The 27,014-nt window shown below is 42.7% G+C and overlaps 1 protein-coding gene across 2 annotated transcripts in view; it reads left to right on the plus strand.

The window, feature by feature from the left end:
- The window catches only part of Col22a1 (collagen type XXII alpha 1 chain), a 239,348-nt gene that overhangs the window by 176,485 nt on the left and 35,849 nt on the right, over window positions 1–27,014 (plus strand). For both annotated transcript variants that reach the window (XM_004638934.3, XM_023723988.1), the window contains exons 46-50: window positions 2,565–2,618; window positions 13,452–13,505; window positions 14,661–14,714; window positions 18,447–18,500; window positions 23,457–23,510. In XM_004638934.3, the coding sequence (XP_004638991.1) occupies window positions 2,565–2,618; window positions 13,452–13,505; window positions 14,661–14,714; window positions 18,447–18,500; window positions 23,457–23,510 (270 nt within the window). The remainder of the gene's footprint in view (window positions 1–2,564; window positions 2,619–13,451; window positions 13,506–14,660; window positions 14,715–18,446; window positions 18,501–23,456; window positions 23,511–27,014) is intronic.

Below are 27,014 nucleotides of genomic sequence, written 5' to 3' on the forward strand. Positions count from 1 at the left end.
ATATTTGCAGCGGACAATTTTCTGGGGATCTCAACACTGATCTTCATGACTCTGAAAGAGGTTTTGAGGGATTAGAGATACCAGGGAAGCAGGGGTTGAAGGGAAAGAGCTACAGGAATGATAGGGGCATGGCATCAACAATTTCTTGTAAGAACATGTTGACTGTGATATCTTAATACACATTGAGGCCTAGGAATTCATAGTCATTCTGTTGATTGATGTGTCCTCCTTTCCTCATTTATTGCTTCCACTTACCCAACAACTTTGACAACTATGTATTAGACACCAAGGTGGGCCTGCAGAGTCTTAGATCTATCCACTCATCCACCGCTTCCTAACTGTCCACCCATCCACCAGCCTATCCATCCACCTGTTTGTCATCTCTCATTTTTGACATTCCGTTAGATATTTCTACCTGTCAGTCAACAAGTCAACCCTGGAGAAGCCCAGAAGAAAGGATGCAGCTCCTGGGGGTAGAAAGTTACACAGGGGGGCATGGGGTGTACAGCCTAAAGCAGAAGCTTGTCCTGACTCAGAAATCTTCTCTATGAAAGTAAAAGAAAAAGAGCACAATCTTGTGGAATAAGCAGTAAGTCAGACTGTGGTGCACAGTTTGCCAAAATATTTCAGTCAGAGAGAAACCTCACTCATTTGAGGTAAACATCCATTTCATATACTTTTAAGATAAGCGATAGCTAGTTCTCAAGTAGAAGGCCTGAGTAGCACCCTTTATCACACATGCTTACCCGGAATTCTTTTGATAGCTGGGTGGCTGTCTGTCACATAATGGATCTTGCCTTCAGGAAGGATAAACATCGTTCATCTGCGTGACAGGAGGTAGTTTTGCAACTGGGGAAGAGGCTCCTAACACCTCATAGAAATTGGGCCATAGCCATTATCTTCCCTGTTGATTACATCCTAAAGAGATAGATCCTAAGCCCTTCAGAAAAACGTTCATGGATTATAAAGTGGGAAGAAGCTTTCTGTGGCTTTTGAAAGGAACTGAACGCATTTTAAAGAGATGGAGCGAGCCCACAATGACAAGTTTTCTAAAGTGAGTGTTTAGGTGGGACAGAATCAAATTCAGCATGATCGGAGTCCCTATTCCTGTTCCTGTTCCTTGGCCATTAGCCAGCTGCAGCTGTGCAGGTGTTTCCAGTGTGTGTATACCAGGACCCCAGAAAGTCCTCCATGTGCTCTTGAACCCTGAGGGGGCTGGGAGACAATTTTAAAATTGACTTAACTAAGGGTACTTTTACTTGATTTAATTCTGACAAGTCATTAATAATAACTACCTGAGATTTGGCCTTTCATGTTTCCTATTTTATGGGACCATAAATGGATATTTGGTTGTTTGTACACCCATGTTTTGGGTATTTCCCTCAGATTACTTTTAAAAAGTTCAAAGCACCATTTAGTTGGTTAGGATAGATGGACCTTGAAGGTTGAGCAGTTTCTCCCTTAGAGTGGCTCTCTGGGCAGGTGGCAGCTCCAGATCACTTGGGGATATTCTTAGGTCAACTTTTCCAGGTCTTTCCACCAAGACCAAATGCATCAAGTCCCCAAGTGTTTGATAAGCATAATGTGTGTTGTGGTATAACCAGGACAACTCAAGTAGTTGTGCAGTTCAGAATGACTCCACCCTTTCTGGCAGGATCTGGCAGGTCACTAAGAACCCTCTCCCCCACCTAGGCAGCCTCTCCTCAGAGCCAGGCAGCTCTGTAGTACAGAGAGATCTATGTACATAAGATGGGATGTGACAGGATGCAGATTCGTTTTCTTATTGCAACAGGACTCCCTATCTTCTTGACTTTGGTTGTCTATTAGTTAATGATGATATTAGTATTAGTTATCTGTCACTACATTACGAACTTGCCCCAAACAATGAACACGTACTACCTCCAAGTTCTGAAGGGTAGAAGTAGAGACTCGCTAGCTCAGAGTATTTCCTGAGTGGGTCTCAAGCTCTTAGCTGAGTCATCTCCAACTCTGTTGGGCAAAGCTCACTTGATGGCTATCCTCTGAGTGCTCAGCTCCCATCTGGCTGTTGCCAGGAGCCCCTTCCTTCCCCTGTAGCTACCTCAGGAGATTGAGGCAGAGAAGCTGGTTTCTCCAGAGTGAGTGGTTAGATGATAGAGAAGGAGCAGGGAAGGAAGCGGCCAGGCAAGGACTGGTCCTTTCTGTACTCCAATCCCAGGAGCATACCTCACCCCTTCTGCTGTACTGTTGGCCACATAGACCAAACATGGTACAAACGGAGACACTCAAGGGTGTGAGTGTGAGAAGCAGAGGACGCGGGGCCATCTTGGAGGCTGGCTGCCACGCCATCCAGCCCCACCAGTGGTGCCGATGCACACAGTGGCACAGATGTGCACGATAGCGGCACTTGGGCCTGACCTTTCCCCAGATGTGCTGGGGTTGGGGCCGCCTGCAAGGGAGATCCTGGGAGGAAGTCAGTGGCTAGCCGTTCAAGGTGATGGCTTGCAATGACTCTGGACGTGAGATCCAGAGGCTCAAAATTGTATGTATTTTTCCATTTTATTTTTCTTACCTCCATGATACAGGGAGAAGCTGGACCGCAAGGCCTCCCAGGGCCCCCAGGAATACCTGGCCCACAGGTCAGTAAGGCTGCATAGCCATCTCTGTTCGTGCATTCCGTGCACCTCAGTGCCTTGCCTAAGTTTGAGGAAGAGTTGCGGCCAGTGTGAGAGAGTTACAGCCCGTGTGTGATTGCTCTTGCAATCAGAAAACTAGTGTTCTGGGTCTAATAATGGCACTGGCCATCCTGGTGGCCTTAGGTGAGGCAGCGTACTTCACATACTCTGGAGTGCATCGGGGCATAAAACACAGGTGGGGACCGGAATGTGTGTTGCTTACGAAGACCCGACAGACACCTTCACTTCGCTACCTATTAATGGAAAAAAAAAAAAAAGACAGCTTCAAGTATATGATTGAGCTGAATAATGGAATGCATAGAAAGAACTTGACACTCAGTGGAAACGATCAGGAAAGTGCTTCCCACGTGCAGATGGGCCTTGTTATCCCATGGGAAAGACAAGGCTCCCATGTACACTCAGCAGCAAGTGTGGCTTCACAGAGTTCAGGAGGCCACCTGGGCATGCAGAAGGTGAGATCTCAGCCACAGAGCAGGCAGGAACTCATTCTTTAGCTGTCAGAACGAGTGTGGGGCAAGCAGCTGTCTTTGGTAATAGTACTTAACTCTAAGAAGAGATGGCATGTGTGTTTTCCAGGTCATGGGTTCACTCCTGTGGGTGCTCCCTGGCTCCCCGTGGCTTTGCAGCTGCTGCAAACTGCGCACCTGCCATAATGCTTTCTCCTCTGGCCTGGCAAGTCCTAGGAAGGGGTGGGATAAAGTTTTCACTAGCAGTGAGCGGAGTGTCAGAAGTCGGAGCTGGAGCTGGAGTGCCATCACAGCGCTGTGCCCTTGGGAGAGCATCTAAGCGTTTCTGCCGCTGCTTTTCCATCAGCTCCGTGGTTTTCAGGAGAGGCGGCCTCACAGCTTATCGCCATAACGACTGCAGGGGAACCGCTCTCGTCAGGGGCTGGTGTGCCAAGCGCACCCAGGCAGTGTTATTACTCTTCCAATCCCTGGGCCATGGCCTGTGACAGAACCAGGCTGTTGTGCAGACTTGAGAATACAGTGCAAGGTACAATCAGAAACCTTGCTAATGAATGCTGCACTCTTAAGTATAAAGTTAACACAGTAAATCCATGAGAAACAAAATAGCACATTTAAAGACAGGACCCAAGCTGCAAGGGAGATCCTGGGAGGAAGTCAGTGGCTAGCCGTTCAAGGTGATGGCTTGCAATGACTCTGGACGTGAGATCCAGAGGCTCAAAATTGTATTTATTTTTCCATTTATTTTTCAAATGGCTTCCCTTCGTAGTCATCCCCTAATCACAGTCTACTCAGATCTTTGTGATTATCTACATTCTAATGTTTTGTTCATTTTGGATTCTTTCAGATTATTTTTGACTTTTTAAAGGATTTGCTGTAGTATTATCTCTCTTGATTATTGAGGTAGGCCAGAGATCAATGCTTTACTTGCCTTACCCTAGGACAAGTTCTGCACAGTGACATTAAATATATTATTATTAAAAAGCAAGGAAACAAAACAGGCGATGTTACCACAGTGAGACCTGTGGTGGGTCAGATGGGAAGTTTTTTAAGCTCCCAGGCCCTGGCTGGAGGGCTAAGGTGTCTGTAGCATTTGTGATGCATAGATTTTTGTAAAGACTTGGAGGTTTTTGATGCAGCCAAGACCTGTGCTTCTAAGACCAGTTGTCAAGTCTCAGCACAGATGGAAAAACAGATCTTGCCTAGGGCAGTATTAGGTCCACCAAGAAAGAGCAGCACCCAAAGGTCTGTGCCACTTTTTGTGTGCACTGCCTTCTGGGGTCATGGATGGAGACTGAGCTCCTCCGTTGGAGAAATTTTCAGGTCTATAATTTCAGCTGACTCTTAAAGAACTTGTGCTATTGGTTGGCTGGCACTGGGCAGGCTCAGCTTCTACAGAAGCATGGCTTTCTTCAGAGAAGCAGAATGAACTAAACAGACGAAGAGTTTCCTCCACCAGCAATGTACTCTTTCCTATATCATCCCAAACCTGGGTGATGCTCTGATAATTTGGGATAATGCTTCTGTCATTGTTCTTCTATACTTTTCTTCAAGGGAGGACTTGCTGCTTCTAATATTCTGTGAATGCCAAGGCAATCTTTCAGGTTGAAGAAGGACAGAACATAGCCCTGCACCTGAGATACAGGCTTCTTACTTCTCCACTTGGGAGTTAATGGTGACCTTGAGAAGTCTCCAAGGCTTCACTCTACTCTTCATAGTGACTCTCCACAAGTTATTCTGCAACTGAGTGTTCTAAGAGCCAGATAACCTGCTTTCCAGTATTGTTTTCTGTGGTGGTCAGCATGATCCCAAGAGGTAGAGCTATTATCCCACTTTATTGACAAGAATGTATTGACAGGAAACCAAGGTTTAGCAAGATGAAGTGCCAGTAACAAAACCAGTAGGTTGCTTAGCTAAGTCCAATCCCTGGTGATCAAACTTCAAGATGTGCTCTGTTAGCATTCCCTTATACCTGTGGTCAGGTAAATGTCTACGCCAGACCACTGCCCCACTGCCAGCTCCTAGTGGTTCACTGTGTTTCAGTTGGCACTGTGATAATTAATGTCTGGAATTTTGCTTATCAAACCATTTAGTGCCAGGAAAATGAGTCACAAAGGGATTAATGTATCCTCTGTAAACTCCAAGGTTTGCTTCTTGATTCTTGCTTTCCAACTGGTGTTCTTCATTCATGCTACCACTTTGCAGAACACAGGAGGATTGTTCCATTTCTTGTGTGTTCTGCAGGACTCCTCTCACCCAGAAAGATACTCAGAGACTCTTGCTCTGTCCCCTCTTGAGAAGCACACATCTCTTCCCAGTCACAGCTGCTCAGGCTGGGAGACTGTCACCAGGATCCCCTTTTGACAGTTGCTTTCCAATTCAGCAGATTCAGAGAGAAAGGTCAGACTTAAACCAGGCTTTCTAGAGCCTGATACTGGGCAGAGAAAGCTGACAAGCTGATAGGTGACCCTCAGAAAAGTTAAACTCTGAGGTTGGAGGCTCTCAGAGCAGTAGAAACAGCGTGAACTTTAGAAGCCAATCGTTCCTCAGCTGGCCCTACTTCCCATTAGCTGAGTAACTTATTTCCTAATTGTAGGACTTGAACATTTTTTAATTTCCTTGAAACTGTTATTGCTCATCTAAGAAATATATATCCTAACTAACATGGAAAACGTAGAGACTAAACAAGAGAAATTTTATAAAAATAGCTTGTAGGAAACATTTAACTTGAGGTACTGCTGTGGTCCTTGTAACTCTGGCTTCGGTTCCGTTAATAGCAACTGCAGCAGCTGTCACAACAGTAAAGACCTAAAGAAAACCAGCACCATGGCCAGTGGTAACTTGTGAAGGCCTCCAGGGAGTAGGGTCTTAGAGTATGAAGGAATAGATATGAATGGGTTTCATTGTTGCACTACTGCGGATTGAAACCAGGACCTCTGCCATGGCTTTTCCAAGTATCTGTGTGAGAAGGTTTTCTAGGCCAGGAACTAGCACGCAAACGTTCAGCTTGTTCTGAGAATAGCAGCGTCTTATTAATTTAAGATGCTGAGGTCATGGCCTCCACAGTTTACAGACCCCTGGAGAACATCGCCTATCCAGTGGACTCACAATGCGGACAGCCTTAGAGCAGCTCTTGGCACAAACGTAGCCTCGCAGTAATTGAAGATACAATTGGAACATTATAATAAATATTCCTAATACTTTATTATTAAATATATGCAAAAGCAAGCCAGAATACTATCCCAACCCAGAAAACCACTAAGGTAAAAAAGAACAAAAAATGTACAAATTAACAAAGCCCAAATGTGATGTCCCAGAGCTTGCCAAGTTGGAGAGAAATCTCTGTCTCTTATGGGGTTGAGCTCGCAGAACAGCTGCTGCTGCACATGTTCCCAGGAGAAGCAGTAACTGGTCCTTCAGCTAGAGGGCTGGGCAGCACGATTCATCACTTGTGTTCAGCCCAGATCCAGCTCATAACTGGGTTGGCCATCTGCAGTGGTTAATTGGCCTTATCTGGAAGGAAGATAAATTTCTCTTATCTTTATGGCAGGAGGTGTCACTACTGCAGATTGAAACCAAGACCTCTGTACTGAGGAAGGGCTCTAGCTTGCTCCCCATTCCCTGTACGTTTTATTTTGAAATAGTGTTCCACCAAGTCTCAGTATTGTCCACGGTGGGCTAAAGTTTGCAATCCTCCAGCCCCTGCTTCTCAGAAAGCTGGGGGTGTTAGGTGTGCCACACCATGCCCAGCTGACAGGAGGCAGTTTTGAGCACTGGAGCCAGGGATCTTCCCAAGTTAAGTATCTACTTTCCCACAGGAACTGAGAGACTGAGAGACAGCTGATTATACTGTAAAGAGATGGATGCGAGAGAGAGAGAGAGAGAGAGAGAGAGAGAGAGAGAGAGACAGACAGACACAGAGAGAGAGAAACAGAGGGACAGAGAAAGGCAGAGAGTGAGACAGAGCGAGAGAGGGAGAGAGCGAGCTGAGTCGTGATTCTTGGTCATAAAGTGGGCAAGAGGCTTATCCAACATTTAAAATCAGCTATACATATTTCAAAGAAGCAGGCCAAGAGCTCAAAATAGAAAATTTTCTGGATACAGACTCTTAAGAAAGAGGATAAATACTCTCCATGACAGGTAAATACTCTTAAGAAGCTCTGTTCCCTTACTTTTTTGTCTATCTTTCTCTTTCTTTTTTTGATACAGTGTTCATTCATTCAGTGTTCATTTATACTGTTAATTAGTAACTGTAAAATGGCAAGTCTTGTGTGTATCAGTGGATAGATACATGTAAGCGAAGTAGACCTGGTCTCTGTCCACTGAGACAGACAGCAAACAAAACTCATGGCAACATTTCTTTTTTATTAATTATGGTATTTATTTATTTATTTATTTATTTATTTCATATTTAGACAGGGTCTATAGGGTCTTAGATCGGACTTGTAGTGATCCACCTGTGTTCAGCCTCCCAAAGAGCTGGGATTACAGGCACATGCCACCACGCCCAGTTTCAGTCATCCTCTTAGTGTGCTCTGGGAGTGGAGCTGGCACAGCATGCTGGGGATCGAACCCCAGCCGCTGCTTCTGCCTAAGCAGGCACTTTAATATGCTGAGCTATTTGGCTGGCCCTATTTTTATTTTTATTTTTATTTTTTTTTGTAGGGGGGAACCAGGGATTAAACTCAGATCCTTGCATTTGCCAGTCAAGTGCTTATCCTACTGAGCCATCTCCCCAGCCCCTTGGCCCTATTTTTTAAAAAAATAATAAAAAATAGTAAAAAACAAACAAACAAACCCAAAACATTAGAAGAATGCAGTTTTACTAAACAAAATAACAGGACTTCAACAATGGTTGTTTGATTGCATCTTGTTGCCTTCAAATTATGCAGCTTATTGGATATAAGCATGCAGGATTTCTCAAAACTTAAAAAGGAGAGAGAAAAAAATTAAGCATTGAATGCACCTTCCAACAGACCAGCAGAAATTTACAGTACAATTATCCAAGCTATCCTGTGTATATAGGTATATATTTCTTTTTCCTTCCTTTCACATGGCAATGTTTCTAATGATGACTACTGGTACTATGACTAGGGTACAAGGCTGGAGAATAGAAGAATGGGACTTGATTTTAATTGGAGAACTAGGAAAGATCTTCCTAAATTATAATCTGATACTTGATGATCAGTCAGTTACACAGAGAAGAAAGAGTAGGCATGAAGCTGGCCAGTGAATAGGCTCATGGGATGGGGTAACGGAAAATTAAGAATTTAAAAGGCTTAAAGAACTGAGTTGCTAGGGAGATTGATAATCTCCCTAGGATGAAAGATCAGGAGAGATTGGGGTTTTTATGTGTTTGTTGGTTGTGACATCTCCAGGATGTAGTGTCATCCCCGTGTGGTGGTCAGCTTGACTTATCATGCTTCTGAACTGTTAACTCAGTGCTTTTGACATTATAAAACCAGTGGAACCATGTGTTCCATTGGGGCTAGAGAAGTAGCCAGGAAAACTACGCTGGAGAGGAGAGCCGCTGTGGATATTTGGTAAACAGACCAATTTGGTTAAGATTTCAGCCTTGTTTTTGGTAAACTGCTATCAGGTGAATGGCTTAACTTGTCTGGTATTCATATTTTCTTTTAATAGTTCGTTAGTAATGTTTATGTCCAAAACAATTTAATTGACTAAATTAGACAACATAGACATAATAATTTTTTCCATCAGTTTGGGATATAAACAGAGATATACACTTAATGCATCTCATGTAGAAAGCCGTGGCAGAGTGCTTGACAAACTAGCAGCTCCGTAAATGTCAGCCCCTTTCTCTGCAAAGAAGTGAGCCAGGCCTGGGTGGCTCTGTTTGCTTTAGTCTTTGACTGTGGTGGGTAAGGAGACAGGGACAGTCGCAGGGGCTCTGAGCTGCTGACATTTAGATTGTTGCCATGTGAGTATTGGAACCATTCTAAAGCCAGGCCAAGGCCCTAAATTTGAAAAGAAGACATTTACCTTGAAAGCCATTGTCCTAAATGTCAAGGAAGCAGTATGCTATTCTATGTGCCTGCTTTTCATTGATTATAATGTGGTCTGCAGACTATGTGCTAGTTTTTAAAATTTTTTTTATTTCTTAAAGAATACAAAATAGATATTCTGAAAGGGAAAAAGTTATTCAAAGGGAAGGAAAAACTGGGATGAGGAAAAGAACAAATTAAAGAAGAGAAAAAATATATTTAGGTATATATGCAAAATAGTTTGGATAAGTGTACTGTCAATTTCTGCTGGTCCTTTGAAAGGAGCAGTTAATGCTTAAATTTCTTGTCTTTTTATCCTTGTTTTTTCTTTTGAATTTCTTACAACTTTTTTGTTATTGTTTCGTGTTTTCTTTTTTTAATTTAATTTTATTGAGAAACAAATAGCAATGAGACAGTTTCAAAACCAATTAATAGGACAGTTTCAAAACCGATTAATAGGACATTAATAAACTGATTTCAATAATTAATATATTGCATGTTGTTGTATTCTTAGTGGTTATTCATATAATAAGATGTAGACATGATATCCTGTCCAAACGCTATTAGAACAAATCTTTCTTACTGAATTAAGAGAAAGCAGCTGTATATCTATCCTAACTATTTTGTATATACAGATACAAAATGGTCCTTCATTTGTATCCCCTTTTTTTGTTTTGTCAGAGAAGGGTATTCCATTGCCATTTAAACATTGTCATGTTGGGGCTGGGGAGATGGCTCAGTGGATTAAGCGCTTCCCTGGCAAGTGCAAGAGCCCAAGTTCAATCCCTGGTCCCCCCCCCAAAAAAAATAAATAAATATTGTAATGCATGAATTCAACAAAATAATCCAATATAGTCCAGTAGTCCATAATAGTAGTGGGTGATCAATAGGACTGGCAATATCAGAAGTTGTTGACTTGAGCCTTTCACAGCTCAGCATATTAATATGGCTTTACTTTTCATACTTCATTTTTATACTTTTATGCTGGATGATTAAGACCAAGAGAAAGCAAGACCAATATAACAAGAAATGGAACTTTTGTATCTGCCAAGGTCAGTCATATCCCCTCAGGATTTACCCTGGAACCCTGTATCGCAGTTTGTAGATCCTTTGTCAGTGTCAGCCATGTGGCTGAGTCACGGCAATTGCCTGACCAATTTGCTCTCTGTGAAAGCCTGAGAGAATGTTTTCTCTCCATGTGACTCTCCTTAGGCACACTCTACATCATCGATCACTTTCCTCTGTGGCCCCATAATCTCCTTGATAAGAAAATTTGGGACACAACTGAGTTACAGAATAGTACAGGTTCTCCTGTGTCCTAAATCCTCACTGACCTTGAAAGACTAGGGCCAAAATGTTGGCTGTCCTGGCAGCCCTTTTTTTTCTCTAATTTTTGGTCTGCATACTTAAGTTGCTAACCCTCCAGAAGAGAAGCTTAATGATATTATTACCCTATAATATAGGCAGTTGAGCTTAACCTCACTATTTTTCTGAATATCAAACATCTTAGACATAACATGAAACAGGTGCTTTCCATCAAGTATTGATATGTAATACTTTAAATCCCTAAAGAATGTGAAGAAACAAAAGAAAAATAAATAAAAATTTAAAAATAGGAATAAACAATTACATATTTTACACAGAAATTTAGAAATCTAACCATATGAGCATTGTAATAGAACAGTCCTATTACATTTTTTTTTCTTGTCTCTTGTTTTCATTTGTTACCTTCTTTTAAAAAAGAAAAAACCAAACATTTACTTGAGAGACAGTATGGCAGTGGAAGATATATGCTATTGGAAGATATACCTCATAAAGTGAAATAAACTAGACCCACATGTATAAATATTGTATAGTTTCCCTAGTGTAAGAACTCAAAAGAAGAAATAGAAATTGAAGGGCATAACACAATTTAAAAGGAAATCGAGAACATAAGGATTAAACAATGAAGAAAGGGCAAGGAGAAAAGCTAGAAAACATGACAGGGGCAAAGTCATACATTTATATGCACAAGATAGTTAAGGCAATGATCCTGAGAATCTTCAGCAGGCTTTTGAGACTAGCAGTTAATTGGTAAGATTCTCACCCTGACTAACTATGTATGCTGATACCTATGAGCTAAGCAACTGCACTGCAGATGGCAATGTGTAATACTAGGGTCATGCTTGGAATGTCTGTCATTCTGGTCTTCTAAATACGTACTGTTTGTCATGTCATATCAATTACTGCTATACTGCCTCTCAAGTTTTGTTTTTTCTTTAAATAAATCTTGCAAGCTTGTATCTGCTAGCCTGAGCAACTAAGTTGAAGTTAGCATTATGCAATACAACAACCAATGTGTGCTAATTTTTTATTTTTTATTTATTTATGTGTGTGTGTGTGTGTGTGTGTGTGGCCAGCTCAGCCCACCAGGGGGCGGGGCTGGCTGGCATGTGGTGCTGGGGGATTGGACCGCGGTCCCTTTGCTTTGCTAAGCTTGTTCTCAGTAGGTGCTTTAGACCACTGAGCCATCTCACCAGCCCCGATGTGTGCTAGTTTTAAAGACAAAGAAACAGCAGATAGAATGATATGCGAAAATATGGGGATAAATGCTCTTCCCCATGAACCCATTTTTCCTCCTCTAAAGTAGCATTTAGCACTTGGGCTCTGGGTCACCTAGCCCCTCCCTATGTACCCCTGAGAGAGGCAGCCAGGCAGGGAGAGTTTTGGTCCAGCTACCCAGCGGAGATCTGTTGCATGGATGCGTGGAGAGCTGGCTGGCCTTGATGGTCTAGCGAGGACGCACTGTGGTTCTGGTTCAGAAGGACCTCATGGCCTGTGCTGTCCCTGTCCTTCATTTCCTGGGTGGATGAGCTGAGTGGCTGTGAGCTGCTCAAGTATGCAAAGCTGAGAACCAAGAATGGAAACGGCCAGGATCGACTTCCTGCCACAGGCTTGTTTTACTGCATAATGAATACATTATTTTAAAGGAACTGAAGCGCTTCAGTTTAGTAACATTTTACAGAAGTGCATTTGTTAGCACAATAAACACAGAGCTACAGTAGGTAACAGGTAGCACACTGGAACCTGCTCCTGATACTCTTAGGGTCCCTCTCTGAAAATATTTTTGATGGCTTGCATATTCTGAATGTTTTGAGAGCCATTGGTAATAAATGACAATGGGGCCAATGGCAACAGTGGTAAGAGAGCAGGATGGTGCTGGGTGGTGACCGTGGTGGTGGTGGTGGTGGTCGTGGTGGCTGACCATAGTGATGCTGCAGATGAGTATGGCCACAATCACGACGATGACAGTGATTGTTATGCCTACAGGGATGATGACGCAGGAAGGGTAGCCGTTGATGTTTATTGAGCCTGTCACTACTCTCAGCACTTCATGGCTTTTGTGTACTTCAATTTTTATAATTCTGTGACAAGATATTATTGTTGTTGTTATTATTATTATTATTTAGAAGAAGACAGTGTTACCCAGTGTCACACAATAAAGTATAAAGTTTGAATTAAAGTGCAGAAATAACCAGGACAGTCATTGTAGCTCACCCCTGTGAGCTCTCACTGTGCTGCATTGTTTTTCCTGTATCACCCGGTTGTGTTCTCTAGGAATTTAGTAGGATGGGCACCTTTCATTTCTCTTTTTGGTAGATTGAAAAGACTGTGACTCTGAGAGTGGTAGTGGCTCCCCAAAACCACATAGTTGCCCCGAGAGGGATCCAGGGTGTGTGTGGGGAATCATCTTTCCACAGTTGAGTGCTTCCCGGGGCTGCAGCAGCTCTACTTTCCTCATCCCCTCCTATCTATTCTGTCAGATCCCAGGCACTGCTGGCTCTGCCTCTTTGTCACTCTTGGGATACCTGGTGTCTTCCCTGCTCCTCTCTCCCTGAACGATCTGGCTCACTTTCCACTCCAGCCACAGCCAGTGCTTTGGTGCTTATATATTTTATACCAATGCCCACCTCCTACAGAGAAGTCTGAATGTAGGAATTAGTGCGCTAGAATTTTGAAGAATAGGGCTCTGTCTGCTTTCCGAGCCCCATTTCCTCTGCTACTTCTTGGTGCCTCAAGCCTCAGGAAGGAACTTCAGCAACAGACTTCTAGTCAGGTCTTCTTTCTGTGTCTGCTGCTAACACATCTGGAACACAACAGTAACTTGGTGAGAGGCTGTTGAAAGAGGGATGGATGGATGGATGGATGGATGGATGGATGGATGGATAGATGAAAGCGTGGGCATGGATTTTCTTTTTTTCATTTTGCAATACAATTCTTATGAACTTTTCATTGATCTTTTTTACTTCTTCTTTTTCTCTTCTAAGGGAGGCCCAGGTGAGCGGGGTGCAGACGGTGAAGTTGGACAGAAAGGCGATCAGGTAAAAATAAAATAGTCTCCTTTGTAGTGTATTGCTCACCTGCTCACCTTGAGCGCAGATTCCTCTTCCTCCTCTGCAGCCCCCATCCTCCATTCTGATGTGAGCTCCAGCTTCTCCTTTGCCTGTGTTCCTGGTTTCCATGTTGAGCTCTGACTCCTCGCCATGCGTTCTTCTCCTGAGTTTCCAAGGACTCACCTTTCCCACTTCTCTTTGCTTTTGTTGTATGATCATTTATCCACTATTTCTTGGTCACCAAAGAGTCACCCTTACCTGTTCCCTTCATCCTTTGTGTGGAGTCTTGGGTGCCTACATTACAACACACATGGAGCCAGTTGGAATATCCCCTGGCTCTGGCCAATGCCACCAGCCCATGATGGCTGTCCTGTAATGCGTGTCAGGAAGGCATCGATGATGATAAGAGGCCTCACTGCGCATCTGCACCGAGCCTTGGCCCCTCCTGTGGTGCTGAGGACTCCCTCTGCAGAACCTGTTTCTTTTCCTATCTTTCATAAATATAACGTGTTATGACTGTTGAAACAAAAAACTTTGCTGTAAGCAAATTCAGATTTTTTTCCCCACAAATACACAGATTAAACTATGGGAAGACGTGGATAAATTATGCACAGATCCAGTGCCATGTAGAACTGGAATGTGAACATCTGAGGACTCTGCTGTGCTGGATACTGGACTATCTCCTCCCCCCAAACTGAGAAACAAATGAACATATACATATGTGTGTATGTGCATGTGTTTGCCTCTAAGTTTGTTTTTTTTTAAATATAGAACACTGCAAACATAACTACAATGAAATAAGCCCCTGGGGGCCCAGCACCCTGCCTTGTCAACTTCAAGATATTATGGCCACTTTTTTTTGGTCTATATCTTCAGCCACTTCTCCACAGCTTCTCCCTCTGCTGTATTTTGAATCAAATCCATCTAGGACATATGTATTGTTTAAAGTATTTTCAGCTACTTTCTCCATCTCCTGAAGCACTGGGGCTGTATGAAAAAGAGATGATTTTTTTTTTCCTGTGTCTTCAGCCAGAATTATTAATAGAGTTAGAATGTGGATTTAGATAGTTGACTACAATTTGGTATTTTTGCAAGGTTAAAAGCTTTTTAGCTTTTAAAGAATTACTGCTTGTGTCTCCCTAGGGTCATCCTGGAGTTCCAGGTTTCATGGGGCCCCCAGGGAACCCTGGGCCACCAGTAAGTAAGATCTCGCGTCTCCTTTTCCTTTGGCTTTGATGACCAGCACAGGTGTACACTCACTGGAGATGGCATCGAATTGGATCTGTCTCATGTTTGATGGGGTGGGATAAAGCCCCGAGAGCGCTCAAGGGTGAACTGAAAGCCCAAGTCCCCAAGCCCCTTGCGGAATGCTGAGGGGTCTGGCTGGCTTTGATGGGCTGTGGACTTAGAATGCTCTTGGGACTAGGGGCGCTGGCAAGATGGATCCAGCCCATAGATTTCTAGGTTAGGACATCTACTATCTATTGCAGATGTGTAGTAAGAAAAACGGGAAATTTGTATTGTTTTGAAAAAAGAAAAAAAAAAGTATTCTTTCTCATAGGGATCTGCCGTATGGTGAGAAACCCTGAGAGTTAGAATATGCCTTTAGAAAGAAGTGCAGATTTTCCAGAATATATTGCAATCAGTAACAGTAGTAGTACTATAAATATTATTTTCTATTACTATCTTTTTTCCCTGTATTTTAGTACAGGGTCTACAGGTTCTTACTACATAGATCAGACTCATAGTGATTCTCCTGTTTTCAGCCTCCCAAGATCTGGGACTACAGGCGTGTGCCACTATGCGCAGTCTCAATTGCTATCTCAATGTGCCCCTGGGGGCAGGGCCAACACGGCACGCTGGAGATCGAACCCTGGCTGCCATGTCCGCCTAAGCAGGCTCTTTAATCTGCTGAGCTATTTGGCCAGCCCTTATTTGCTATTACTATCTTAACAGTTCATTCACTATTACTCTCACTTGTTACCATGACAACTACCATATGTACCTTTACTCTTACCCCACGTATTGCACCTCCTGAGCAGATGATCTGCTCTTGAGAAGCTGTGGCCTTGATGTTGGCCAATGACCTTCTCAGCATTTTCCCTCCCTTTGCTCCAGGCTACCCATGCATAAGTCATGTGCTTTTCTGCTCGGAGTTCACTGCCTTGTTGCCTGCATGTCCATCATGGGCAGCTATGGTGACAGGCCCTGAGAATTAGTTTCCCTGCTAAGCTCAGAATCTCTTGGATTTCCAGTGGGTTCTCTCCGTGAGAATCCTCCCCGACTTTACAAATAAGAGCTACAAATACCCAAAAGACCGCTTACAGGGATCCCACTTCAAATAGACCCTTATGTCATAAGAGAAACAGATTTGGTTGGGATTATGAAGCTAAATATACCAAATTAAACTTTGTCTTCTTTTTAAATTAAATCTCACTGATTCCTTTGGTAACTGTGTGTTAATTACTTGAATAAATGAGGTTGTTTTAAATGTATTTTTAAAAATAAAATCATATGAGATCTTGAAACAGTATTCTTTCACTTCATGATTAACTTTTACAGCAAACTTGCCAAAAGGTAAATTATCTGCAGAAGTTCTAAGAGCCTCGTCAGTTCTTCAGAGAGCTTACTTTAAATTGTTGAGATTTGCTCAGTCTGTCCTAGTGCGATGATGTTTTTATCCTGTTTAATTTCTCAGCTTAAATTCCTAACTTAGCCAATTCTGCTTCATGTGCGTTTGTGAAGGATATTGTAAGGGCCTTTTCCCATTGGAAATCTCAGGAACTTACAACTAGGTGACAGTGAGGAAGATGACAGGATGCGTCTGAGTCACCATCAGAAGCTTGTTTGTCTTCAACTGAGTAATGCTTTGTGTCCGCTTGGTAGATGTTTATTGGGTTTCTATTTTGTGACATCCCTTGTGTTGCTAATTGCCTTTGAGGGAGGACACTGAGGTGGCTTCCTCTTCAGGATCAGCAGCCAGGCACACAGAAGCCACTGGTTTTTGTTTTTCACTTATTTTTAATCTGGGGCTCTTTTTGGTGTTGAGTACCTATTAATTTGTCAGGGCCTGTACAGAGTATCCAATACTAGAGGCATTTGCAGGTCTATTTCATGGTTCTCAGTCAGTGTCTTTCTTCTAGATAAAACTGTTACATTGGTCTCAATTTTTCAGTAAAGAATTTCATCTCTACTCAAAAATTTTCCAAAGTCTACTTCCTAAAACCATTTGCCAGCATCATGTTGAAATATCCATATCTTAAGTACAAATCCCATTTTCTATTAGCTTTCCATGAAATGTGTAATTAAACCAAAATCCTTATACTATTGTCCTTTATTTCATACTTATTGTGTCTTCACTTAGAAAGGGAGCTAAACCACATAGCATCCTGGCCTAGAAGTTGGCTCCCATGGAAAATAAGATATATTTTCTGTTGCTACACCATATTTCACTGACATCTCAGACTGCTGTGTGGTCTCTTCTATATTACTAAAACTTCACTAGCACCTGGTAAAAACAGACATTCAATAAACATATGTCAGATACTTAAATAAAGACTGTTGGGTTGGTATCATGCTTGTTTGTGTTTCCGTATTTAGTTAATAACCATGGCATTGTCCTTGGTGTAGAATAGATAGTTGAAATAATAATAGACAACCCTTCATAGGGAACCCATAAGATATCCTTGGTGCTGGCTGATTCTTTATGTATATTAACTGATTGCAGTTTCTTAACAACCCACATGCAATTGTAGCCTGCTTTTGCATTTTATAATGGAAATAAAAAATGAGATAATTATCTTGTGTAGGGTTGTACAGCTAGTTTGTGGAGACACAATATATGGACACAAGGATTTTGAATCCGAGAAGGTTCATTTCTAACCAGTACCCTGTGTTCTATGCTAAGTATTTATAAGCACAGCCTTCTAGACTGCTCATCTTCTTGAGGCCCAGGGAGCAGTTGCTAACTGTTACTGGAGATCTGGAGATGAGGCTGAAGCTGACAGATCTTACGTGGTCTTATTAATGCTACCAAGAGGCAGAGAGGTGAATTCATCAAAAGGGCAGTTTCTTTCATCACTCAGCCAGCTCAGCTCCAAATGCATCCATTTACTCAAATATTGATTGAGTGTCCAATATGTTCCAGGCACTGTTAGTTTCCAAGAAGGAAAGAAAGAGAAAATTTCTGGTTTTGTGCTGTAGGAGGTATGTGGGAGGAGGGAGACAGACCAACAAATATCAAATCAATAAATACTGGGACATCTGATGTCGTCAAGTGCTTGGAAGAAAAGCAGACAAAAAGGAACGGTGTGTACCAGGGTGGTGAGTGGCAAGGACTTGCAGTTTGAACCTGGTAGGACAAAGATCATTAGTCTAAGAAAAGGGTCCTTGAGTTAGGACCTGGAGGATGGGGATACAGATGGCCTCTGATGCAGGCACAGGGGATTGCATGTGTAGGAGCTCTGATACAGATGTGCTCTCAAGAGCACTTTGTACTGCTTACTTACCTGTTTTCAACTCTTCCATCTGTCCATCTCTTCATCTCTAGATTGACATAAACAATTGCCTTCCTGATCTTCCCAGAAGGCAGATGCAGGAATTGAGGTCTGGATTTCTATCGTTCAATGTTCTCCAATGTTAGACATCTGAATGCGTCTCTTGAGGAGTGAGACCATTACCCATTGCCTAGGGATAACTGGCTGACTCATCCAGCCAGCCCTTCTCAAAATGTGGCTGTTGTTCCCCCCAATATCAGTGTATTCTCAGAACACTCCAGGCTGATGAGGAAGAAGCAGGGCTTTGGAAACATGTCTAGTGCTGGCAGCTGTGTGTAAGATGTGTACGAGACTTAATGTCTGCAAAAGAGGCTACATATGACTTATGCCCAGTCACACAATAAACTAATCCCAGTCTGCTTGTCTTTTTAAGGGAACAGATGGAATTGCAGGAGCTGCTGGAGCACCAGGAATTCAGGGACCACTGGTAAGTTCCTTGAGGGAGAAGGTCTTCCTTAAATTTGTCTTTAGACCTTTTCAAAGCTGCCAGTGTTTGTCAACCAGCCCTCCGTGGCTCCTGTGGCCCATGTATCACTGAGGTTCCTTCAGTAACCGACCTGCAGTGAAAGAGTAGGAAGGGTTGCTTTCCATTGGAGTGCCAGTTACTTTGCCCCTAAAATAAAGGTTGGGATGAAATATTCTGCCCATCAATGATTCTAGAATTAGTTTACAACCAACATGCAAGCAGGCTCAGGTTTAGGCTTGGTCTTTGAGTTCTTGCCAGCATAGATTTTGCACTGAGTGGAGAGGCTCAGGCTGCTCACCATGTGCCCCAGGTGCAGCTCAGGGAGAAGGCAGACCCTGTCATTGCAGCTGTTCCAAAGAGGAGATATCATTAATCCAAAGAGGAAATGATGTCAGCGATCAAGCTTCCAGCATCACAGCTAGCACAGTTGAATTCAATACTTTTATCTCAGAAACTAGAATTATCTTCATAGCACAGAGCTATTAGAATAAACTGTGGTTTCAGTGACATAAAGCAAAGGAAGAACTGCAGTTTAGCAGGCATATACCTAGTTATAATACGTGTGGCATTTAAAGGGATATTCATAGTACTTATAAAGCACATTCATAGTACTTATCTCATCCGACTATTCTCTTCATTTTAGTGCAACAATTTGGGAAGATCCTAAATCATTGTACCCATTTTATAAACAAGGAAAGGGAGGATTGCAGAATAAAAAGACCAGTATAGAGTCATATGGTGAGGAAATGTCAGAGCCGGACAAATACCCAGTCCACGAGACTGTGCATCACAGTCCAAGTCCAAGACTAGCTAGGCAGGCCAACTGTGGCCTGGTGTCTTGGAACTCTCAGCAAAGGGCATTTAGTACAGTTATTCATGCAACTTCATTCTTCCTGACCAAAGAGGACAGTGCCAAAGAGAGTTAAGTCATTGGTCCAAAGTCATGTAGGGAATCTATTTCCACGTTGGGGGTTGTATCCTCTTGCAAATTCCCAGTTCACGGTTTCTAGGATTTCACATGGCCCCATTGTGGAATGTAGAGATTGAGTGGTGATGGCCATGTGCTCCTTTCTAGGATCATCATGTGGTCAGTCTTTTGAAGTATGTGTCTTAAAGCCTCAGGATGAATGCAGTAGTGCAGACAGCATTGCGTTGATCCTCAGACTGTAAAACATTTCCCCAATAAAATCTAATGGGCTCGTTGCTTGAGAACAATGAATTGTGGACCCAGATGTAAAGTTGTTACCTTCCTAGCAATGGAAGTGTATGAAATTAGACATTTAGTCTATCCTGGCTCTTCTTGCCAAGTTATGGCAATATGTGAAATTGCCCATCATCTTGATACTTTGGCGTAAACACTAAATCAGGACCTGGTAGATGTTTTCTTAGCCTAAACACTGAGTATTGAAAATTTACTTGTAGACCTAAACAGTGTCATCGTGTTTTGAACTAAAGCATGTACATTATTTGTCAGTCTCTTGACATAGGATAAAGACCTATGCGTTCATTTTGAGCTCCCTGAATGAGTCCTTTGTAATGATTCTTATAAGATTACCCATCCATCTACTCTTTGCTGTTATAAAAAATGTAGCTTTAGACTATAACTGCACCCATAAAATAATACAAAAGCTCAGATTGTTGAAATCCTTGATAGCTATCTTATAGTTCTCTATTATACAGTGAATAACTCATCTTTATCTTCTCTTATCAGAACCAAAACTTCACCTGCACAACATATCATTCTTTCTGTTTCAATTCCAAAATTCCATTAAGTTACATAATGGTTGAATAGATTACTTTCCATGGCAAATAACTGCAGATAGATTAGAGGAACAAGCACCGAGTCCTTGTGAGTTCTAACTCCTCTGGTAGGGGCAGGAGCAGGGACAATGCCTGAGAAGGCAGGGACCTTGGGGAAGATGGTGTGGCTAGGTTACTATGGAAACGGTTAAACTGGGCAAGGGAAGTTTGTTAAGGGACATCCATCCATCTGCCATATCTTCACTTCTGGTCTGCCTACCAGTGGCACTGCTTTCTAACAATGGGAATAATCTGCTTATGATATCAAGAGCACAAGACAAGGAGTCAGAAGGTAGTTCCCTTCCCGGATCTGTGTCATTTTGTAAAAAAGTCTCTAATTTCTTTGGTAAAGGGTCTCAGCTTCCCCAGTGCTGGGATTACAGGCACACACCACCACACCTGGTTTCAGTGGCTATCCTGACATCCCCCGGGTTCTGGGGGCAGCACGGCATGTGGTGTCAGGGATTGAACTCAGATTCTTCTGCTTGTCAGGCAGGTATTTAGATTGCTGAGCTGTTTCTCCAGCTTATGGCATTCTTACTATGCAACCCTGTCTTCTTCATCGGAGCTTCAAGGGCATGGTACACCTCGGGGTTTTGCAAACTTTTGTGCAAGAAAACAAGTAGTGAATATTGCGGGCTTTGTGGGCCACATGGTTTCAGTTGCAACTGCTCAGCTGTGGCATGGTGAAATAGGCTAATGACATCATGGAAACTAATGGTTATGGTTTTGTGCTGATCAGACCTTATTTACAAAGACAGGCAGAAGTCTATAGTTTGCTCATCCATACCCTTCATTACTGTTGTTTTCAATTTATGATATTTTGTATTTTAGTAGTACAGGGTCTACAGGGTCTCACTATGTAGATTGGACTCACAGTGATTCCCCCATGGTCAGCCTTCCAAGCACTGGGATTACAGGCATGCACCCCCATGCCCAGTCTCAGTCCCCATCTCAGCTTGTCCCAAGGGTGGGGCTGGCACAGCACACTGGGGATGGAACCCCAGCCACTGAGTCTGCCTAAGCAGGTGCTTTAATCCACGGAGCTATTTGGCTGGCTCTTCAATTTATGATCTTTGAAACAACTATTCAGGAAGAAATCTAGAAAGCTCTATTATTAATATTTAAAATTCTCTAGTGCCAGTTGAATATCTGTCCTAGGTTGAGCAAAGATATCTACTTTATTTGCTTAGATGTTAATAGCTGTGGTGGTGAGGGCAGAGGAGGATTTACTGACCTGTTTGCATGGGTACAGCTGGCAGCTTGTCTAGGCAATTCCAGATGTCGTGCAGCATAGCCCTGTGGAGATGGAGCTTATGCTGAGTTGTTAAGAGTGACTTCATATGAATGTGAGGAGCCTAGAGCCTTGAGCAAAAGCTTGAATAAAGCCCTCCAAGGCATAGTTCATGACTTTCTCGTCACTTCCTTAGACTCTGTACATTTTACAAATTTCAAATATACATCATGGGTATGTTCACCTTTTTAAGAAATGCATAAAAACTCAGTTATTGAGTATATGCTAAGTATAAATAGTATATAATTTTTTACAGCAACACACACTTCATAACATCTAAACCTTGGAGGCAGCCTATGAGTATGTCAACAAATGCATGGTGATATTCACACATAGTGGGGTACTGCTCTGCTAAGAAGAAGCAATTTGAGTCACTTGGAGGAAAATGGATGAAACTAGACCATCAGGCTAAGCAAAATAAAATAGGAGTGAGCTTAAATATCACATGGTTTCTCTTCCAGGAAACATTCAAAGTATATGTAAACTTATTTATTTATTCATTTATTTTTTGTGGCCAGCTTAGCCCACCCTGGTGGCGGGGCTGGCATGGCATGTGATGCCAGGGATCGAACTTTGATCCCTGCACACTTGCCGAAGCAAGCACTTTAGACTGCTGAGCTATCTCGCCAGCCCTGTATAATTAAATATAAGAGCAAAGTAAAAGATAATGGGGGACAGGGAGGTAGATTGTTTAGAAATGGGGTAAGACACCAAAGGATAGAAGGAGCAGAAAGAGAAGAGCGATGGCATTGGAGGAGTCAGTGGTGATGTGACGGTGTGCACACGTGCCAGCTCCTCCCAGGGAAGGTAATTGTGGTGTGCCACAGACGTGGACGAATGACAGGGAAAACTGAAGAGCAAACCTGGAGCAGGTAAAAAGTAAAACTAGTTATCTGATGCAAAAAAAAAGAAAGAAAAAAAAAGTATGTGCTGGTGCCCTGATGGGGATAATTTTACATGATGACATATAAAAACTGTATAAACTTGAAATAAGCATTGGCTTTTGTTTCTCATTTTTTAGGAGGATAAAAATCACAAAACCTCATTTTATGTGACTAGGAAGCAGAATCTGGCGTTAATATCTTTCTTCCCAAAACCCTGGGAGTAGATTGTAACAGTTTTTAGGAACTCTCCATGCTCATGACAGAGACACAGGGGATGGGAAAATTGCATCGTGATAGAAACTGTGGCCTGGCTTGCCTCATGCTGATGCAGAGGTCATGGGGGACAGTTATATATCTTTGATGAGTTAATGAATAAACTAGGCGATGGATTATTAGTTCACAATACCATGTCTTTAATGTGGGAAAGAGATCACTAAGCATACCATTTCTAGGAGAGGGTTTAGAGTCTGATAGGAACAATGGGAATAATAAGGCATTGGTCACACGTGCCGTCCATCAGTGCTTCCCTTCCTCTGGGTCTGGTCGCCGTAAAATCGCAGAGTGCTGTGTCTGTGCCCTGTGGGGTGGGAAACCCAATCTCAGGAAGTTAGGGGGCACATGTTAAGTTGGATCTTGGATCGGTTCTTAGGAGCTCCAGTGCTCCCATGTCCTCATCCTATTGGCACTGTAACTGTGGATTCCTCAGAGGCCCTGGGCGGTGGCCACAGAGGGTCTCAGCGTGCACAGCAGCAGTGAGCATGCGTGCTTTTCCCGGCTCCAGGACCTTCGGATCTGGGGGACACTGGGTCTGGAAGAAGAGACCCTTGCAGAGGCCCCGTGCTGGGCTCCCAGCTGACGCCCCCTGCTCCCAGCTCTTCGTTGACTTTCAGAACAGTCAGGCAAGGATTTCATGGCATTTTTATGTCTTGGGTTTTTCAGGGGAAAGAAGGTCCTCCTGGCCCCCAGGGCCCGCCTGGAATCCCTGGAATCCCGGTAAGTGACATTTAAAAAAAATTAATTTCACTATATAAAACATTTCAAACAAAAACGTATATCCCGCTATCATCAGTGATTTGGCACTGGTGGAATCTTGGGTGTTGTGGAAATTTGAGTGAAGAAAAACAAAGCTTAAAAAAACAAAAACAAAACTGACTAAATATTGATGGAATCGGTCTTAATTTCATTGTTCCTTTATTCATATACTAGTTTCTTTACAATTTACATAATATTTGCCATTCCCTTCTTCTCTCCTTCCGTTCTCTCTGTGTGCATATGTGTGTGGTGTGTTTGTGTCCCCATACACACATAAAAACATTTTCCTGCACTACTGTTATAAATTCTTAGAATTTACATACAGCATGTTCAGTGAACTGTAACACCACAATGGGAAATTTGAACTTGATAGCATTTTTCTAATTGCTTTAGAATGATCCCCAAAAGTGCAATTCACTTGCCAGGGTACAATGATATTTAAAGTTCTTGACACACACTGGAAAAATCGCTTTCCACAAACATGATTCCAAACTTCTCAATTTAATATATATCTCAGTGGAGCTGGGATCTCCAATGTAATCCTATTAAGTCTTTCTGGAAAAATCATATTTTGTCTTCTCCACTGAGGGGGAATTTCTGTATGGCTTAAGGCCTGTCCTGTGCTCACTGCAGAGGCATCAGCTGGCCCCCATACCTACTCCTGCCTTCCACTGTGCATTCATTTGTTCAAGCCACATGTTCTGCTTCCAAGAATGTGCTGTAGTCTCTTCTACCATGCCTGACCTCCTCATCGTGCAGCCACAGGGCCTTTGCATGTGCATTTCTGTCTGCCTAGAAAAGCCTTTGGTTATCTCTTGATAGTTGATACCTTTGATAATTTGACCTCTGCTCAGGCATGCTTCCTTGCCTGCCCTCCCCCTCAAGCTGAGAAGGCCTTGCTCACTGCCTGCACCCTTACCTCCTGAATCCCTACTCCAGCTTTCCATCAAGTGACCACCTCTATTATTCATTGATCTGATTTAGTTATTCCATCAATAAATGAATTAGGCTCTCCTGTTTGCTTGATTTAACAGAGGGGAAAGAACAGAATAATGACTGGTAACCATGGTATAGTATTATGGGTTGTACATCCTGGGACCATTACAACATATTTGTTTCTTTTGGGTCCCTACACGAGTGAACACCCCACAAATATTAATTAAATAAATAAATGGATTAGTTAACTCTTTCCCTAGGGCCCTTTCTCCTGGAATATCTGGTGAGTGCTGATGGAAGAGTTACGTCCTGGGCATTCTTAGTAACCTCTTACTGCAGTCCTGTGACTCAGAGTTTTGGTAACCTGTCCAGGGCACACACATCATAAGTGATATTTTGAGATATATGAACTGCAATCCCAGAGACTGGGGTGTCATGGCAACCAGGACAGAATAACCATTGGTGATGTCAAAGCTAAGGGGGAAAAAAAAATCCCTAGTATGGATTTTGAGTCAATCCCTTAGCATCATAACCCACTACTATTATGGACTACTGGACGATATTGGATTACTTTGCTGAATTCACATACCTACAATATTCAAATGGCAATCAAATACCCATCTCTGATAAAACTAAATGAAAAAAGGGGATACAAATGAAGGACCATTTTTGTATCTGTATATACAAAATAGGATAGATATACAGCTACTTTCTCTTAATTCACTGAGAAGAAAGTTTTGTACTAATAGTGTTTGAACAGGATATCATGTCTGCATCTTGTACTATGAATAACTACTACAAAGACAACAAAATGCAGTGTATTAATTATTGAAACTGTCCTTTTAATCAGTTTTGAAACTGTCTCATTGCTATTTGTTTCTCAATAAGATTAATTTTAAAAATGTTCCAGGATACTGGGCTGGCAAGATAGCTCAGCGGTCTAAAGTGTCTGCTTAGGTAAGCACCAAGGGATGGTCGTTCAATCCCCAGCACCACATGCCATGCCAGCCCCAAAAAAAAACAAAAAACAAAACAAAACAAAAACAAAAAAACCCAGGATACAAAAGAGCATAGAAACAGCCAGAGAGATGGTTGTGCTGTTTCCTTAAACATACCCAGCATTCTCACCCACCTTGCCTTCCTCCCTCACTCTCCATCTCTGTTCCTTCCAATGAATATCTGATCTATCTCCTTCCATTGCACATCTGATAGTGCCTCCCTTTCTTCTGACTGTTATCACTACTAAGCCAAGAATGGGCATCGTGACCTCCCTGGCCTCTCATTAACTGATCACTGTTGCTTGTCTCCTTCTCACCCGTCCCTTACCTCCAGCTCCAACTTGGAACCCTTACTTTAGCTACTTTCCACTACTTTAGTCTCTTCTCAGAAATCATTCTGACAGAACGAGTTCTTCCCTCTGACTGGACAGTAGGCTTCCTGAGAGCTTTACTGTGCGTTACGCATTGTGTTCCCTGCTGTGACTCTGCGCACAGAACTTTCCAAGCATAAATACACTTAACCTTCACTGAGGCTGCAACTGCCAGCTCGCTCCTTGGTCTCCACCTCTATTAGCTGTCCCATTCCTGGCCACAACATTTGATAGTCATAACTTAAAAGGAAGAAGGGTTTTAGTTTAGCTCACAGTCCATAGTCAGCTGGTTCCAAAGCTGAAGCATCATGCTGGCCTGGAAGTGGAACATGAAAACAGAGGAAGCATCAAAAGACCATATATAGTAGCCCAGGCCATGCCTCTGTGACCCACCAGGACGTACCCGGGAGTGGGCCTTGCTGATCTGCCAAATATCATCCACTGAAGATGCAATACCAGGGCTAAGAGTCATAATGTACCCGTTGTCAACTTTGTACCCAAGCTCATCTCCTTAAACCATATTTAATCTCCAAATAAAGATAAAAGTAAATGTAAAATTCCACCAATATAACTATTGCAAGTTCAACTTGAAATGCAACAGTCCCTTCCCTCATGTCTTAGCATTTTTGGCCTTTTTCAGAAGTATAGTCTAAACTTCTTTTGGGTGTCAGGCAAACTCTTTATTGTGAATCTCTATAAAAATGTAAAGTGAGCTATATAATCCCAAAGTGCCCTGGCACAGGCACATGTTCTCATTCCTAAAGTGAGAAATACGGGGATAGAACAGTATTGGTCCAGAGCAGGCCTGAAACCCAGCAGGGCAAACATTAAGTCCCAAAGCTTCACATCTGGCATACGAAGCACACAGTGGTGTGTTTCAAGGCTTGGTGATCCCATCCCTGAGGCTTTGTTGGTGGCAGTCTACATGGCTTCTCTCTTGAGTGGGCTCTACACATAGCCTGCCACTTTTTTTTTTTTAAATAAATTCCATTTTTTGGCATTGTAAATTTCCTCGGGCTTCCACTGAATCTTTCTCTTCATCCCCACAACTTCATGCATTGCCCTCAAGGGGCCTGTGGTCTGGCCTTCCGGACCTTTTCTGAAATCTGGGTGGAAGCTGCCCTGACTCCACCAGTTGTACTTTCCATAACATTCAAACC

Source organism: Octodon degus, unplaced genomic scaffold (genome assembly GCF_000260255.1).
Source record: "Octodon degus isolate 3935 unplaced genomic scaffold, OctDeg1.0 scaffold00104, whole genome shotgun sequence".
NCBI lineage: Eukaryota > Metazoa > Chordata > Mammalia > Rodentia > Octodontidae > Octodon > Octodon degus.